Source organism: Lampetra fluviatilis, chromosome 19 (genome assembly GCF_964198595.1).
Source record: "Lampetra fluviatilis chromosome 19, kcLamFluv1.1, whole genome shotgun sequence".
NCBI classification, from domain to species: domain Eukaryota; kingdom Metazoa; phylum Chordata; class Hyperoartia; order Petromyzontiformes; family Petromyzontidae; genus Lampetra; species Lampetra fluviatilis.
In genome coordinates this window covers 7,169,016-7,182,836 of record NC_136293.1, presented here as the reverse complement: position 1 = coordinate 7,182,836, position 13,821 = coordinate 7,169,016, and the positions used below count along the sequence as shown (strand labels likewise).

At 50.9% G+C, this 13,821-nt stretch overlaps 1 protein-coding gene across 8 annotated transcripts in view; it reads left to right on the top strand.

Annotated features, from left to right (window-relative positions):
• LOC144937589 (dachshund homolog 1-like) overlaps positions 1–13,821 on the top strand; it is a 259,425-nt gene that overhangs the window by 113,409 nt on the left and 132,195 nt on the right. For 4 of the 8 annotated variants that reach the window (XM_078864902.1, XM_078864901.1, XM_078864904.1 and 1 more), the window contains exons 5-8: positions 3,728–3,784; positions 6,872–7,074; positions 12,514–12,640; positions 13,282–13,452. In XM_078864902.1, the coding sequence (XP_078721028.1) occupies positions 3,728–3,784; positions 6,872–7,074; positions 12,514–12,640; positions 13,282–13,452 (558 nt within the window). The remainder of the gene's footprint in view (positions 1–3,727; positions 3,785–6,871; positions 7,075–12,513; positions 12,641–13,281; positions 13,453–13,821) is intronic. The other 4 variants (XM_078864909.1, XM_078864908.1, XM_078864905.1 and 1 more) reach the window with 3 other exon arrangements.

The following is a 13,821-nucleotide window of genomic DNA, read 5'->3' as shown; positions in this document are numbered from 1 at the left end:
ACTCTGGGCACGAAAGAGCGATGCAGATATTCAGAAGCGATGTTTATTATCGAAAAAAATAACGAATCATCGGAAGTAAAATAGAAAACATCTCATAGTCTGAGGAGAAGGTTGTGGTTGTTGTTGTTGTGTTTCACGGTCAACACAGAACAACACAGACGTGCGTCACTTTACCGGGATGTATCGTTACAAAACAAAACAAAATCAAAATCTTTACTTAAGACTGGAGGAATCAACAACAATTATTTAATAACTTTATGCACACAACACAGTGGCACGAGGCTCCTGCCGAAGCAGAAACGCTCAATCGCGATCTTAAGTCTCCTTTACAAATCACGTCGAAAGATCGAGTGCTTTGCAATATCGGAGGGTATTGGACCAAAGGCTCATGGCTATTGATGCATGGTCAACACCCAACCAGCAGCAGCTAACTTAGTCTACTTTCCAGAACATGGACATTACACGTATCTACAGCCTACACGATACCCCGTCAGTGACGCTTGGAGAGGGACCAAGTTTTTATTTATGAATCGAAGTGTTTTAAAATTAAGGACGGCCGACGGACGGGCATGCGGGATGGTATATTTTCGCCGATATTTTTGGGCCTTTCGTCCCGAGTGAAAAACGCAACCTCCAGAGGAAAAGATCGATTTGCCGATCCCCGTCGCAGCGATCAATGCCATAGATGTCAAAACCATCGGCATCTCTCGCACGCGGTGAGCTAGATGGCGTCGGCCCGGTCTCCAACGACTCACGCAGAGGCCCATAGAGTCCACATCGATGTCAAAATAAAATGTATCAAGTTTTTTTTGTTTATACCCATCGCTAAATAGAGAGAGCGTCTGACGAGCACGACCACCCAGGAAAGAGAGAGAGAGAAGGTGATGACATTGGGTCACGCGCAGGCGCTGCACAGATGGTTACGTTGCAGAACCATTGACGGTGTGGTGACCGCTTGGGGTAGGCCTTCAGCCAGCAGTGGATTGATCCTGGCTGATGATGGTGGTGATCATGATGTGTGAACGTATTCATCTGCGGGTGGCACAAACGGCCATGAATATTCAAATCACCGTTTGAGTAAATATTGCTTGTTATTTATTTATGTGTGTGTGTATTACCTAAAGTGCTATTCCGACTGCCTCCTGTGTTCGTGGATATTTAATCACTGCATTATAAAAAAAAATGTTTTTAACAGATCTTGTAAACCTTCCATCGCCAATGTGACCCATGTCATACAACGCACTCAATGACCCAACGACTGGAATGGAATGGAACGTTCTGTTACAACAATTGTGTGTTGTGTGCGCGTGCCTCGCTTGCGTACGTGGTTCGAGACGTGGCAAAACACGCGAGCACCTGCTCTAATCGTGCAATTTGGTTTTTAAAAATGTTTTCGAGGCGGGCCGAGTGGCTCAGAGGTCAGAGGCGATGAGTCATCATTGCAGAGGTCCCAGGTTCCGACGACGCAGGATTCAACCACCAATTAAAACCGGGCTCTCGTGTGGATGAGGGGGGGGGTATAGTGATCTGATGGTTTTGGCACGGTCACCACTGACTCACTCACACCGAGACCCATACGAGAGTCGCATAGAGACTCATAGATTCACATGGAGACCCACGGGGACTAGATTGCGATTAAGACCGGCTTCTCAAGTAGTAGTTGGTTGATGGTTTCAGACCAGTCACGAATGACTGCACACAATTTCAGGTTTGAGAATCATAATATCGGTTTTTACTGTCATGCAGCGAACATTACTCTCAAGGGGTAGAGTGGGTGGGCAAGTGCTGCCCTCTACTACTGTGTGCACCAGAGGGCACGTGAAGGGACCTCAGGGGTAGTTCTGTGACATGCGCTTCCACGGGCCACTCTCCAGCATGAAAGATCGCGAGATTTACGAATTGATTATTCACCAATTTGCACAATAGGGATAAAAATTGAGTGGGGAAATTTACAAAGAAGTTTGTAAAATATGTGCACCGCTCTGCGGAAATAATTCATGAAGTCATTCGCAAACTCAACGCATTCGTCAATAACATTGTGGCCTTGAAAGATATAAAACATATAGTAACAGGTGACGTTTCGGGAAAAGGGCCTTCATAGCACATGAAAGATGTGTAAACAAATTATACCATTTATGCACTGTGAAGATGTGTACACAAATACCAACAATGCACTAAGATTACCAACAATATGAAACGTCGCCTGTTATACACCTTTTCTTTCAAGGCCACAGTGTTATTGTCGAGCGTGTTGAATTGTTAACTGTGTTTGTGCACCACTGCCAATGCAGCATTACCAGCAGCAGGAGCATCAACAGCAATGTTTTTTGTCTGATCAAATATTTGCGTCAGTACGAAATAAAAATAACGTTTCTTTGGCCGACGTCCGGCAAAGGGACAGCAAGATGCTGTCTTGTTTTTGCCAAGTCCCCGTTTGTTGCTGGTCGGTCTACAGGACGAAACGTGTTGATGGCTCTCACCATTGGTGATGGGGCAAATCGAGCATAATTCTATAAATACTTCTGCCACGTCGCCCATCCTCCAGCGATTGATTTCTCCCGGAGCTGTGTGGCCGGTTTGACCCTGACGCGCACGCAATCACATTAGCAGCGAGTGTGCCCCCCCCCCACCCCCCTTACACACAGACGACAAAGATCCCCCGTATAGCCTTCGCACACTGTTAGGGCAAGTGCCGTTTTTAAAGTCAGAGTCAAAGTGATATTCCTGCTCAAGTGATCATTCGGCCACCGGTGCTCGTTTAGTTTGCAGGCCTGAAGCAGTGGTGGAGACATTCCACGTTGCTATGGCGGGGGCGTGTCTATGCATAGGACAACCACTGTTGACTTAACCACAAGTTGTTATCTATTGTATCGACCTCGGAGAGATGATGGGCTGAGTCAACCGCCAAATCAGGAGGTGAACTCGCGATTGCGAGCTGCTCGCTCTACGGCTGAATGCTGTTGGCGAGCGTCTATGAATGTCGGCATGGCACATAAGGGCCAGTACCACGCCCGGCCGCCTTTGTCTCCTGAGTGGCAATGTTTGCACACCACATCAGGCTGAGTCGACCTAGGGGAAGCCCAGAATTGGTTCAGATAGTCGTCACTGGTGTTGGCCATGAGTAGGAATCGAGCTTGGGTCGCTGGGTTTGTGGTACAGGACGCTAACCGCTACACCACCGCTCCCCACATGGCATACGTAAATACACCAACATTGCACTTGAAACTGATGTTAGCCGTCACCGGAATTCAAACTTGAATCACTGGGGATTGGGACCCCGTAGGGGGGAGGGCGGTGGGTGGGTGGGGGGGGTTATCCCCAAAAATATCAACCTTTGCTGTCTGTTTAACACGAGGGCTTTCGTGACCAATATCATCTGTAATAAAGTTTTTTTTTGGGTTAGATCGCATAAATATAAATGCGTCGTTAAACCCACCACCACCCGACACGGCCAATCAGTAATGTTCGTCAAGTAAAAAAAAGTGCCTATTAGTTACTATTGCAGCATACCGTTGTGTTGGAGAATAAACCCACAACATTTACACGTTGAGTACGACGTTTCGCTGGTGATTACAACAACCAGCTTCATCAGGCGATTAACCAGATAAAAACTCAGGGTCTGTTTTTTGATCGCGGGTTCGCTCATCATTAATTGCGGCGGTTCATTTTCAAATATTCTGCGCCGTGAGATATCCCGATTGTGATGCCCCATTTGTCTCTTAACCAGGGGCTCAGCTACCACTGTGGGTGTCGTGGCTATCCGGACACTCCCAAAATGTTCTAGGTATGGCTCAGAGACACCCACAGAATGTTGGACGACAAACAAAAAAAAAATCTGATATTTTTGTGCTCACGACTCCGCATTCGACAATTCGAGTGAACGTGGATCCTTGGGCCAACGTTGCGCGAACGTTGGTCCAACCGCATGCCAATGTCCCGACGTTGGCGTGTTTCCCGGGAAGGTGACATCAATGCTGATTGTGCCGCTGATGGAATATTTAATAACGTGTAACAGTGGCGCATGAGCAGCAGCAGGCTCAGTACTGAAGATATTAGCCAGTAGGAGTTGTGTAGATGTAAGACAATCACAGTGCAGTAGAACTCTTAACCGTGATGAAGGGGTGGAGGGGGGGTGAAAGTAGGAAGGGTCTATCTGTAATCTACCCAGAAACCTCCTGGAACTGTTTCGCTAGTGCGATACCCCGAAACTCCCACAGTCTGGCTGAAACCCCATGCGCTTAACTGCAATGCATCGCTGCGAGGGAGATGTGCTCCTGATTGCTCATCAGAAAAATACCGAAAATCTGGCCTGGATATGAAATTTCGGACGATTCAGAACCCCCCCCCCCCCCAGCAACTTAAAATGTAGTTTTAAAAAAAGGGAAGTGACGTCACAAACACCACTTCACTTCTGCTTTCCCGCCAAAAACAGGCGGCACGTGGCGTCCAGTGACGTCACAGTCGTGGGCACATAACTCGGTGCAGCTGATCTGAAATTTTGAAAAAAAAGTTACCCTAAAACTTCCTTTAAAAAAAAATCCCAAACCATCCCCATTATTGTACTTTAGTTTTTTTACTGAAAATAGTCACTGACAAATATTTACTGTCGATGGCGCGTGGGGGCGCGGGGGCGGTGGGTGGGTTGGTGAAAAGTCCCGAGTCAGAATCAGACTTCGTGTATTTATTTATACTGGAAGAATCTGACGAGCTATAAATCTCTTTTTTACAGATGTCCAGTAGGGGCGGGTAAGAACGTTTACAACAAACAAAACAATAACACGATAGGAGTGCAAAGTATAGGAAAGGTAAACAAAACACTTTAAACAAATATACAAATAAAAACTAAACTATTTTATCTTACCCTGCAAAGCCCACTGAGTTATCTAGCTTCTTTTTCAGAAGAGACCTGGCCACAAATGGTAGCTCAACGAAGTGGCTTATCACGCGGACATTTATAGCAGCAAAATAATCTAAATAACACGGTGCGACTGATCCGAAATTGCGAAAAAAAGTTTACCATAAAATTTCCTTAAAAATCCAAAACCATCCCCTATCTGAACATAATCACTGACAAATATTTAAAGCCGAGGGCGTGGAGGGGGGGTGAACAGTTAATTATTTTAGTCCAGGGGATCGGCAATCAAAATAACAATAAGGGGCATTTTTCGATTAAAAGCTTTCGTGACTGCAGGGATTCATCTTTTTGGTTCTTTCGGTAAAGTCACGTAGAAGGGAAATAATAAAAGTACAACATAATAAAATAATTCTCACGTTTCGGCCGCAACGCAAGCTTCAGACGCTGTCTTTCCGACAGACCTGTTCTTCACCTGAGGACGGCTGCTTGCGTTGTGGCCGAAACGTCGTGAGAATTATTTTATAATGTTTTATGTTTATTATTTTATTATTTCCCTTCTACGTGACTTTACCGAAATAACCAAGAAAAAGGGGCATTTTGTTTCGAATTCGGTACACAAACCCCCCCGTCGACATGTGACGTGGCGCATTGCACCGCGTCGTGGCGAATACGAGACGGCGGGTCCTTAAAGAGCCGCATGCAGCTCCCGAGCTGCAAGTTTGCCGACCCCTGTTTTAGTCAGCCTCGTCATCCTCATCATCATCATCTCTCTCTTTCTCGTCTGCCCCCTGCCCCCCCCCCCCTCCACGAAACCCTCCCCCCTCCCAAAACCACCCTGCCCCCCCCCCAAAACCACCCTCGCCCCCCCCCCAAAACCACCCTCGCCCCCCCTCCCAAAACCACCTCCCCCCCCCCAAAACCACCCTGCCCCCAAACCACCCTCGCCCCCCCCTCCCAAAACCACCTCCCCCCCCCAAAAAACCACTCTGCCCCCCCCTCCCAAAACCACCCTCGCCGCCCCCCCCCAAAACCACCCTCGCCCCCCCCTCCCAAAACCACCTCCCCCCCCCAAAAACAACTCTGCCCCCCCCTCCCAAAATCACCTCCCCCCCCCAAAAAAACACTCTGCCCCCCCCCTCCCAAAACCACCCTCGCCCCCCCCCCCCAAAACCACCCTCGCCCCCCCCCCAAAAACCACTCTGCCCCCCCCTCCCAAAACCACCTTCCCCCCCCCAAAACCACCCTCGCCCCCCCAAAAACCACTCTGCCCCCCCCTCCCAAAACCACCTTCCCCCCCCAAAACCACTCTGCCCCCCCCCCTCCCAAAACCACCCTCGCCCCCCCCCCAAAACCACCTCCCCCCCCCAAAACCACTCTGCCCCCCCCCCTCCCAAAACCACCTCCCCCCCAAAAAAACCACTCTGCCCCCCCCCTCCCAAAACCACCTCCCCCCCCCAAAACCACTCTGCCCCCCCCCCTCCCAAAACCACCCTCGCCCCCCCCCCCAAAACCACCTCCCCCCCCCCCAAAACCACTCTGCCCCCCCCCCTCCCAAAACCACCTCCCCCCCCAAAAAATCACTCTGCCCCCCCCCCTCCCAAAACCACCTCCCCCCCCCAAAACCACTCTGCCCCTCCCAAAACCACCCTCGCCCCCCCCCCCCAAAACCACCTCCCCCCCCACAAAACCACTCTGCCCCAATCCCTCCCAAAACCACCTCCCCCCCCAAAAAACCACTCTGCCCCCCCCCTCCCAAAACCACCCTCGCCCCCCCCTCCCAAAACCACCTCCCCCCCCCAAAACCACTCTGCCCCCCCCTCCCAAAGCCACCTCCCCCCCCCTCCCAAAACCACCCCCCCCCCAAAACCACTCTGCCCCCCCCTCCCAAAATCACCGTGTCCCCTCCCAAAACCACCCTCGCCCCCCCCCCCCTCCCAAAACCACCGTGCCCCCCCCCCTCCACCCCACTCCCCACCCCCCCCCTACCCCACTCCCCCCCTCCACCACGTGACTCAGGCCTGGAGCACATGGGCAGCGCGCTCCCCTTCATGATGATGTCGCACCCGCTCCTCCCCGTCTCGCTGCCGCACGCCGCCTCCGTCACCATGGCGATGGGTCACATGACCCACCTCGGTGGCGGTGGCAACGCCAGCAACATGGCCGCCGGGGCCGGCGAGGCTCAGCCCGGACACCCGCTCAGACTCGACGCGGGCCTCAAGGTAACCACGGCGGCCGGGGGGGGGAGACGACGCGACGGGCATCGTCGTCGTCGTCATCATCATCATCACCCTCCACACCGACACAACCACCACCACCACCCCCCTTCGTCCCCACGCCAGCCCAGACCCTCCCCCCACCCCAAATAAAATCTCAGCCTCGTCGCCACCGCCCACCCCTCGTGGTTGCCTCCCGCTCTGCAGCTGCGTGATGCACGGTTGAAGAGCAGACTGCATGGGGAATTCATGCTCCTGCTGATGATGATGCTGCTGATGATGCTGCTGCTGATGATGATGCTGTGCCTGCTGATGATAATGCTGCTGCTGCTCTTGCAGGAGGATGATGCTGCTGCTGCTGCTGATGATGCTGCTGTTTCTGCTGCTGCTGTTGCTGCTAATGCTACTGATAATGCTGCTGCTGATCATGCTGCTGCTCCTGCTGATGATAATGCTGCTGCTCTTGCAGGAGGATGCTGCTGCTTGTTGTGTGCTGCTGCTGCTGATGATAATGCTGGTGTTGATGATAATGCTGCTGATGATGCTCTTGCAGGAGGATGCTGCTGCTACTTGTTGTGTGCTGCTGCTGCTGCTGATGATGCTAATGCTGCTGATGATGCTAATGCTGCTGATGATGCTCTTGCAGGAGGATGCTGCTGCTGCTTGTTGTGTGCTGCTGCTGCAAACGCGCGATGAGCAGGGCTGGCATTGCAAGGGCAGGCGAGCAAGCAGGGCAAGCTGCCCTTGCGGCTCGCTCTCCCTTGCTCTCCCCTTGCTCTCTCTCTCCTCTCTCTCTTTCCTCTCTCCGTCCTCCCTTTATCTCGCAGAGATCGAGAAGGAAAGACGCGGACAGCAAGAGCCACGGCCGCTGCTTGCAATGCCGGCTGAAGGAATTGCCATCTATTTGTTTATTATTTTGGTAGATTGTGTCGTGCGATCCCCTCGGCTCCCTCCTCACCATCATCTGACAGGGGGGTGGCGATGGGAGGGGGGGTGATTAATAATACACGAGGATGGGTTAAATGAAAACTACACGCTAATGGATTGTAATTGAAATGCATTGTATTCGTATCGCCGTGTAGATCCGAATTAAATATTCAAAACATTGCTCAATAACATTGCCCTGAAGAGGACAAGTGGCGTAATTGGTGACGTTTCGGGCAATCGTTGTCCTTCAAAGCGGAGGCACAGAGAGGTGGCCACACGGGCTTGAGTGAATAATAGTTGGGAGAATGCATTCGTATCCACCATGGTGCCCTGGTAGACATTTTCTTTTCAAGGCCATTTATTTTTTATTGTAAAATAAATTTATGATAGAGATAACCTCTCTGTCTCATATGAAGAAGGGGCTAATGCCCGAGATGTCATGTAGTGTATATATATGTTTTCCTCTTGAGGGTAGTGTTATTGACGAATGTCTAATATGAGCCACCTATGACAATAAACTCAACACTTCCGTCAATAACACAAAGAGGCTTTAAAATGAAAATTATGAAAAGCAGTCGACGTTTCGGGCAATAGCTCTAATCTTCACAATATTTAGAGAGGCCAGAGATAGAGCTTAGTTTTTATTGTTAATTGTGCTTGTGCCAACGCAGCAACAACACCATATACATGGTTCAAATTATATAATGCCATTATATTACGTTTACATCCAAATTGGTATAATAATCAATCAGCTGCGCTCAGTCCACTTCTGGATGAAGGCCTCCCCGTGCCTACGATGTCAGAATCAGCATCTGTATTCAGACTGGAGGAATCCGATGAGCTATGAAGCTTTTTTTCTTCTACAGATGCCCTGTGGGGACGCGTCAGGAAGTTACAACAACAATACAAAATATAAGAATAGGTTTTACCCTTTCTGGCAATGAAACAGGTGTTAAGATGTTAAAACACCAAACTGAAACCTTTTGCAAGGAATCATGTCTGCATGAACCACATATACTATGAGAGCATGTGTTTTTTCTTGTTTGCATGTTCACCACAACTATTTGTGGTTAATGCGGACATGATTCCTTGCAAAAGGTTTCAGTTTGGTGTTTTAGCATCTTAACACCTGTTTTATTACTCTTTGGTTCTTTCGGTAAAGTCACGTAGGTATAAAATAAAATCAATTAAATCACGACGTTTCGGGTGCAACACAAGCGTCCGTCATCAGGTGGGACAACCACAGCGAGAAACAACTGCTGAAGTGGGCAAAAGGGGTGCTTGTATCAAGAGGCCATATAGGTAAGAGAGGGGGGGGGGTAAAACCTATTCTGAAATTTTGATACTGGCAAGCGAGGTCCCATAATGTAACAATACAAAACCGATAGGAGTGCAAAAACACCAATCGGAATGTAACAATCCGCATAGAACCTGCATATCAACCGATTCCATTGCTCCATCTCCTCAGGGGACGTGGTGTCTTGACGCATTGCATCCGTTCAGTAACAATAATTAAGATGAAAATTATATTATAATAATATTACTCTATTAGAAAACTGTTTTGCTGGCAGGCAGGAGGGAGGGATGGACAGTCACGTCCACAGGATGTGTGGGCTGCCAGTTGTTTTAAAGATTATAACACGGCAATCCATTTATAGACACCTCACTAAAATAATAGCGATAAATTTGAGAAATATATATTTGATTCTAAAGCCTCTACTCGTCTCCCACCAGTGCACGTGCATTCAGTCTTTTTACTCTCTCCCCCATCGCTTTCACGATGTTGAGAATGCCTTAATCATCAGCTGTGATCAATCTCCTGCTGGACAAATGCCTTCCCAAGCTGTGGCGGTCCCCTCTTAGTTCTGCGATTCAGTAGTCGGCCCTGCACTTGTACATGAGCCAGTCCCATCGAATCCCATCTCCCCGCTGGCTGTCTTCTTTGGCCGCAAACTCTCCTTTGGCCGCCACTCAGTAGTTATTCTCGCCCACCAGCCGTCCTCTCGTCTAGCCGATGTGCCCACTTTTCTTAACGGTCAAGAATTACATCTTTAACGGACGCATGAATAATATATCCTTCGCGATAATATTTCGTGAGCCATGTTCTGATGGGCTCGTGTGCTGGATTGTTGCACCGCAGGACTGTGGGAGATGGCGACGGTTTGGGGGTGGGGGTCATCATCCAGCAGCGGATTGGTCACAGCTGTTACTGCTGCACCGGATGATTGTTAATCGTATTGTATCTCAGCTGTAAACATTGCAGGCCGCTGCGTGATCATCTGGTTTTGTTGTCGGTGTGTGCGTGTGGCTCCTTGTTTCACGATGTATGTCACCCAGCCACATCAGCAAATTATTGACAGCTGCAGCACACAACAACAACAACCGCTACAACAACAAAGCGGCAAACAAACAGGAAGAACTTTAGGGTGGTGGGTGTGTGGGGAACGGTGGGGTGGGGTTCAGTGGGGGGTGTGGGGGGTGGTTAGGCGTGTGGTGGATAGAAAGAAAATCAAATCAATGCGCGCCTAACGCCAATGATTTAATAAAAAAACAAACGGAACCGGACAAAGATGCGGCGTTTTCTTTCCCGCGGATGACATCAAAGGAGCGCGGGTGATCTATAATTGGTATGCCGCGTGGCACAGCCATCCTTGATGGAGTGGGCACATCAGCAGTATCTGTGGCCTGAGTCAGCCAAAAAAATGCCGCTATTGACAGCCTTGTCTGCGGCAAATATTGGCACGGGTGACAAATGGCTCGTCTTCGCTCATATTTAATTCCGTTCTTGTTTACCCGTTAAGAGCTATCACTTTGCGTTTCTTGTTTTTTTTTCAGGCTTCCTTCCATGGGGGAGGCTGGGCGTGTGATGATTAGACTCTTATAAGCTGGGTTACGGTTGTGGGGTGGGGTGGTAGCGGTTGACGGTGGTGGGTGGATGGAATGTATTTATCTTTTTTGTTTATTTTTTTTCGGTAAACAAGATTAAATCGGCTGCGGTGTATCGCGAGGAGCCAATCGTAGATCACGGACGGCCTCGGCCGTAATCCGTTTAGGCTCGGCGGCGTGCATTTGTCACATCTCTCAAGTGAAGGGGGCCATTACTGCGCGATGGCGGGTATTATAACGCGTCCGATCGTGGCGGCACGTGAGCGGGCGACGAGCTCATTGGAAGCGACACGTTCTCACGGTGTACCGAGCCGCTCCAGAAACACTTAGGCGAACAACGCGTGTACTCAGACGAATGGACGAGTGAGCGAGCGAACAAATGAACGGACGGACGAACGGACGAACGGACGGATGGCAAATGTGGTGCCAGATGGATCTGTGCAGGGCCCTCCCCTTGCCTCCCCTCCACGTAGCGAACCTGTGATTAATTAGAGGCTGCGAATTAAAACATCACAGTGCACACGGCGCGAGCAGAACGCCTGTCTGCCTGTCCAAGTGTCGGCACAAGTGTCATCTGGCTGTCTAGCTGAATGTCTGTCTGACCAGCTGGCTGTCTTGTCTGTCTATCGGACTGTTCGCCTGTCTCTTCATGTGTTTGGTTTTGTATCTATGTATCTATATCTGCCAACATGTATCGTTACTTGTCTGCCTGCTTGTTTGTCTATGTATCTGCCTTTCTACTTCTATGCACATATCTGTCTTAATATATATCTCTCTGTGTACGTAAACTCGTCAATTTATCTTGTGGTTTGCCTCTTTGTGTGCCTGTCGGCCTACTGGTCTGTCTACTTACTAATGTGTCCGTCTCACTTTCTAATTGTTTACCATCCAACCTGCGTCTGTCTTTGTCATTAAATTTCTACACGTCTTGGCCTGAATATAATTTTTTTTATTGTTGTTAGCCTGCATGTCTTTCTGTCTGCTTTCCTTTTGCGCACCTGTCTGCTAACCGGTCTGCCTCTCCATCTGTCCGTGTCACCTCTGATGCCTCTACTCGCAACCACAAACCTCAATTCAAGTCACTGGCATTGGCTGCAGAGGCAGGGTCTGGCTTTCACTCTCGTTCATCTTTCCGTTTGTGTCTCTGCCCATCTGACCCATTATTCCAGCCACCTGTCTGTTTGTCCCTCCATGTGTCTGTCTGTCTATCTGTCTGTCAGTTCCACCCCCTCCCACCCGATGCCTCTTCTCGCTCGCGCACGCCTCTGCAGCACTGGTTGTGGCTGCAGCGCGATGCTCGGGCGTTCACACTCAGATAAATCACGGGGGCAGCCGCCACGCACGCACGCCACGCGCCCCATAAATCAGCCTCCTCTGCATTTGGTCGGACGTCTTTATTTAATTACACGGCGGCATGCATCCGCATACCCCACGGGCGAGTGTTTCTCCGTGATTATGAAAGGGATTTCATTTTCGGAACGTGCGTGTTTGTGCTTGTTTGTCTCTTTGCACCTTCCTTCACCACCTCTTTGCGTTTGACCTCTGACCCTTACAATCATAACACCTCACTTATTTCCCTCCTTCTCTCTCTGGATCCCTCCCTGTTGACCCGGACACCATGACCCCCGCTAGGAGAGGAGTGAGGAGAGGGACAGCTCCCCCGAGCCGTCCCCCATGCGGAGGCAGCGATCCGAGGAGCCCCCGTCCCCACGCCACTGCTCCCCGCCAGCGCTCGCACACGGATCCATCGAGCGACTCGGTGGGTCACGTGGGCGCACACGGGCCCCTCTACCGGGTAACCTGGGTGCTAGTGGGCATATTCTACGGATCACGTGGGTCCTAGCAAGCATATCTACAGGGTCATCTGGGTGCTAGCAGAATATCCGCTCGCGGGTGCCTCAACCAGGTAACTTGAGTGCTCACGGGCATATCCACCCGGTCACACGTGCTCTAGCAGACACCGCTACTGGGTCACGCGGGTGTTAGTGGACATATCTACTGGGTCACGCGGGTGCTAGCGGGCACCTCTACTGGGTCACCTGGGTGCTAGCGGACATTAATTCTGGGTCACCCTGACATCTAACCTGGGTCATAAACTTCTCTCATGCGTCAAAGGGATCCTATGGAACAAATGTGTTTGAGAACAACCTTTCTGGGTCAAGCGGACGTCATCTCACCTGGGTCACGCACATTCATACTGGTGAACATCTCACCCCGGTCACAAAGGAACTGGCCTCCACATCTCATGACGAACGTCCGTAGTGAGGGCGGTCACGTGGTCGCTCGCTGCAGTTGCACCCTTCGTGCCAGTGTATTTTTCCCGTAGAGACGGGGCTATCGTGCGGATGTTTTGTCCCTACCCACGGGGTTGCGCTCTTACGCAGGTGTGCCCCTACACAGGTGTGCCCTTGCACGGGTGTGCGTTGGTGCGTGCGTGCGTGGCAGGAGGCGTGCACCAGAATGGGCTGTGCGTGGGGCCTGTGCCACTCCCCGCCATGGCCCCGCGGCCCGGCAGCCATGCCCGTGACGACGCCAAACACGACGGCAACGACAGGGGCCTCGCCGAGCAGAGTGAGTCACCGCTCCTCGTCGCCGCTCGTTGCCGCTCGTTGTCACCGCGCGCGTGTGCCGTTTCTGTCCCGTTTGTGGGGGGGTGGGGGCGGGGTGGGGGGTGACCCCCGTGTCTTCGCCAAACCGCGATGAAGGCACGGAAACCACAGCGCAGACACCCTCAGCAAAGCGTGTGTCCCCTGCACCCCCTTCAAAAAACTATAACAGGCTCCCCCGTAAACGTAATTTGGCCCTGCTCACACACGCTTCACCGACGCACTATACGTCGCGGCAGCCGTGTAGCCTGAGCTTTTATAAAGATGGGGGAGAGCCATACAAACACTCAAGGGGGGAGGCCGGGCATGATACTGCAATGGCTTAGATGCCCAT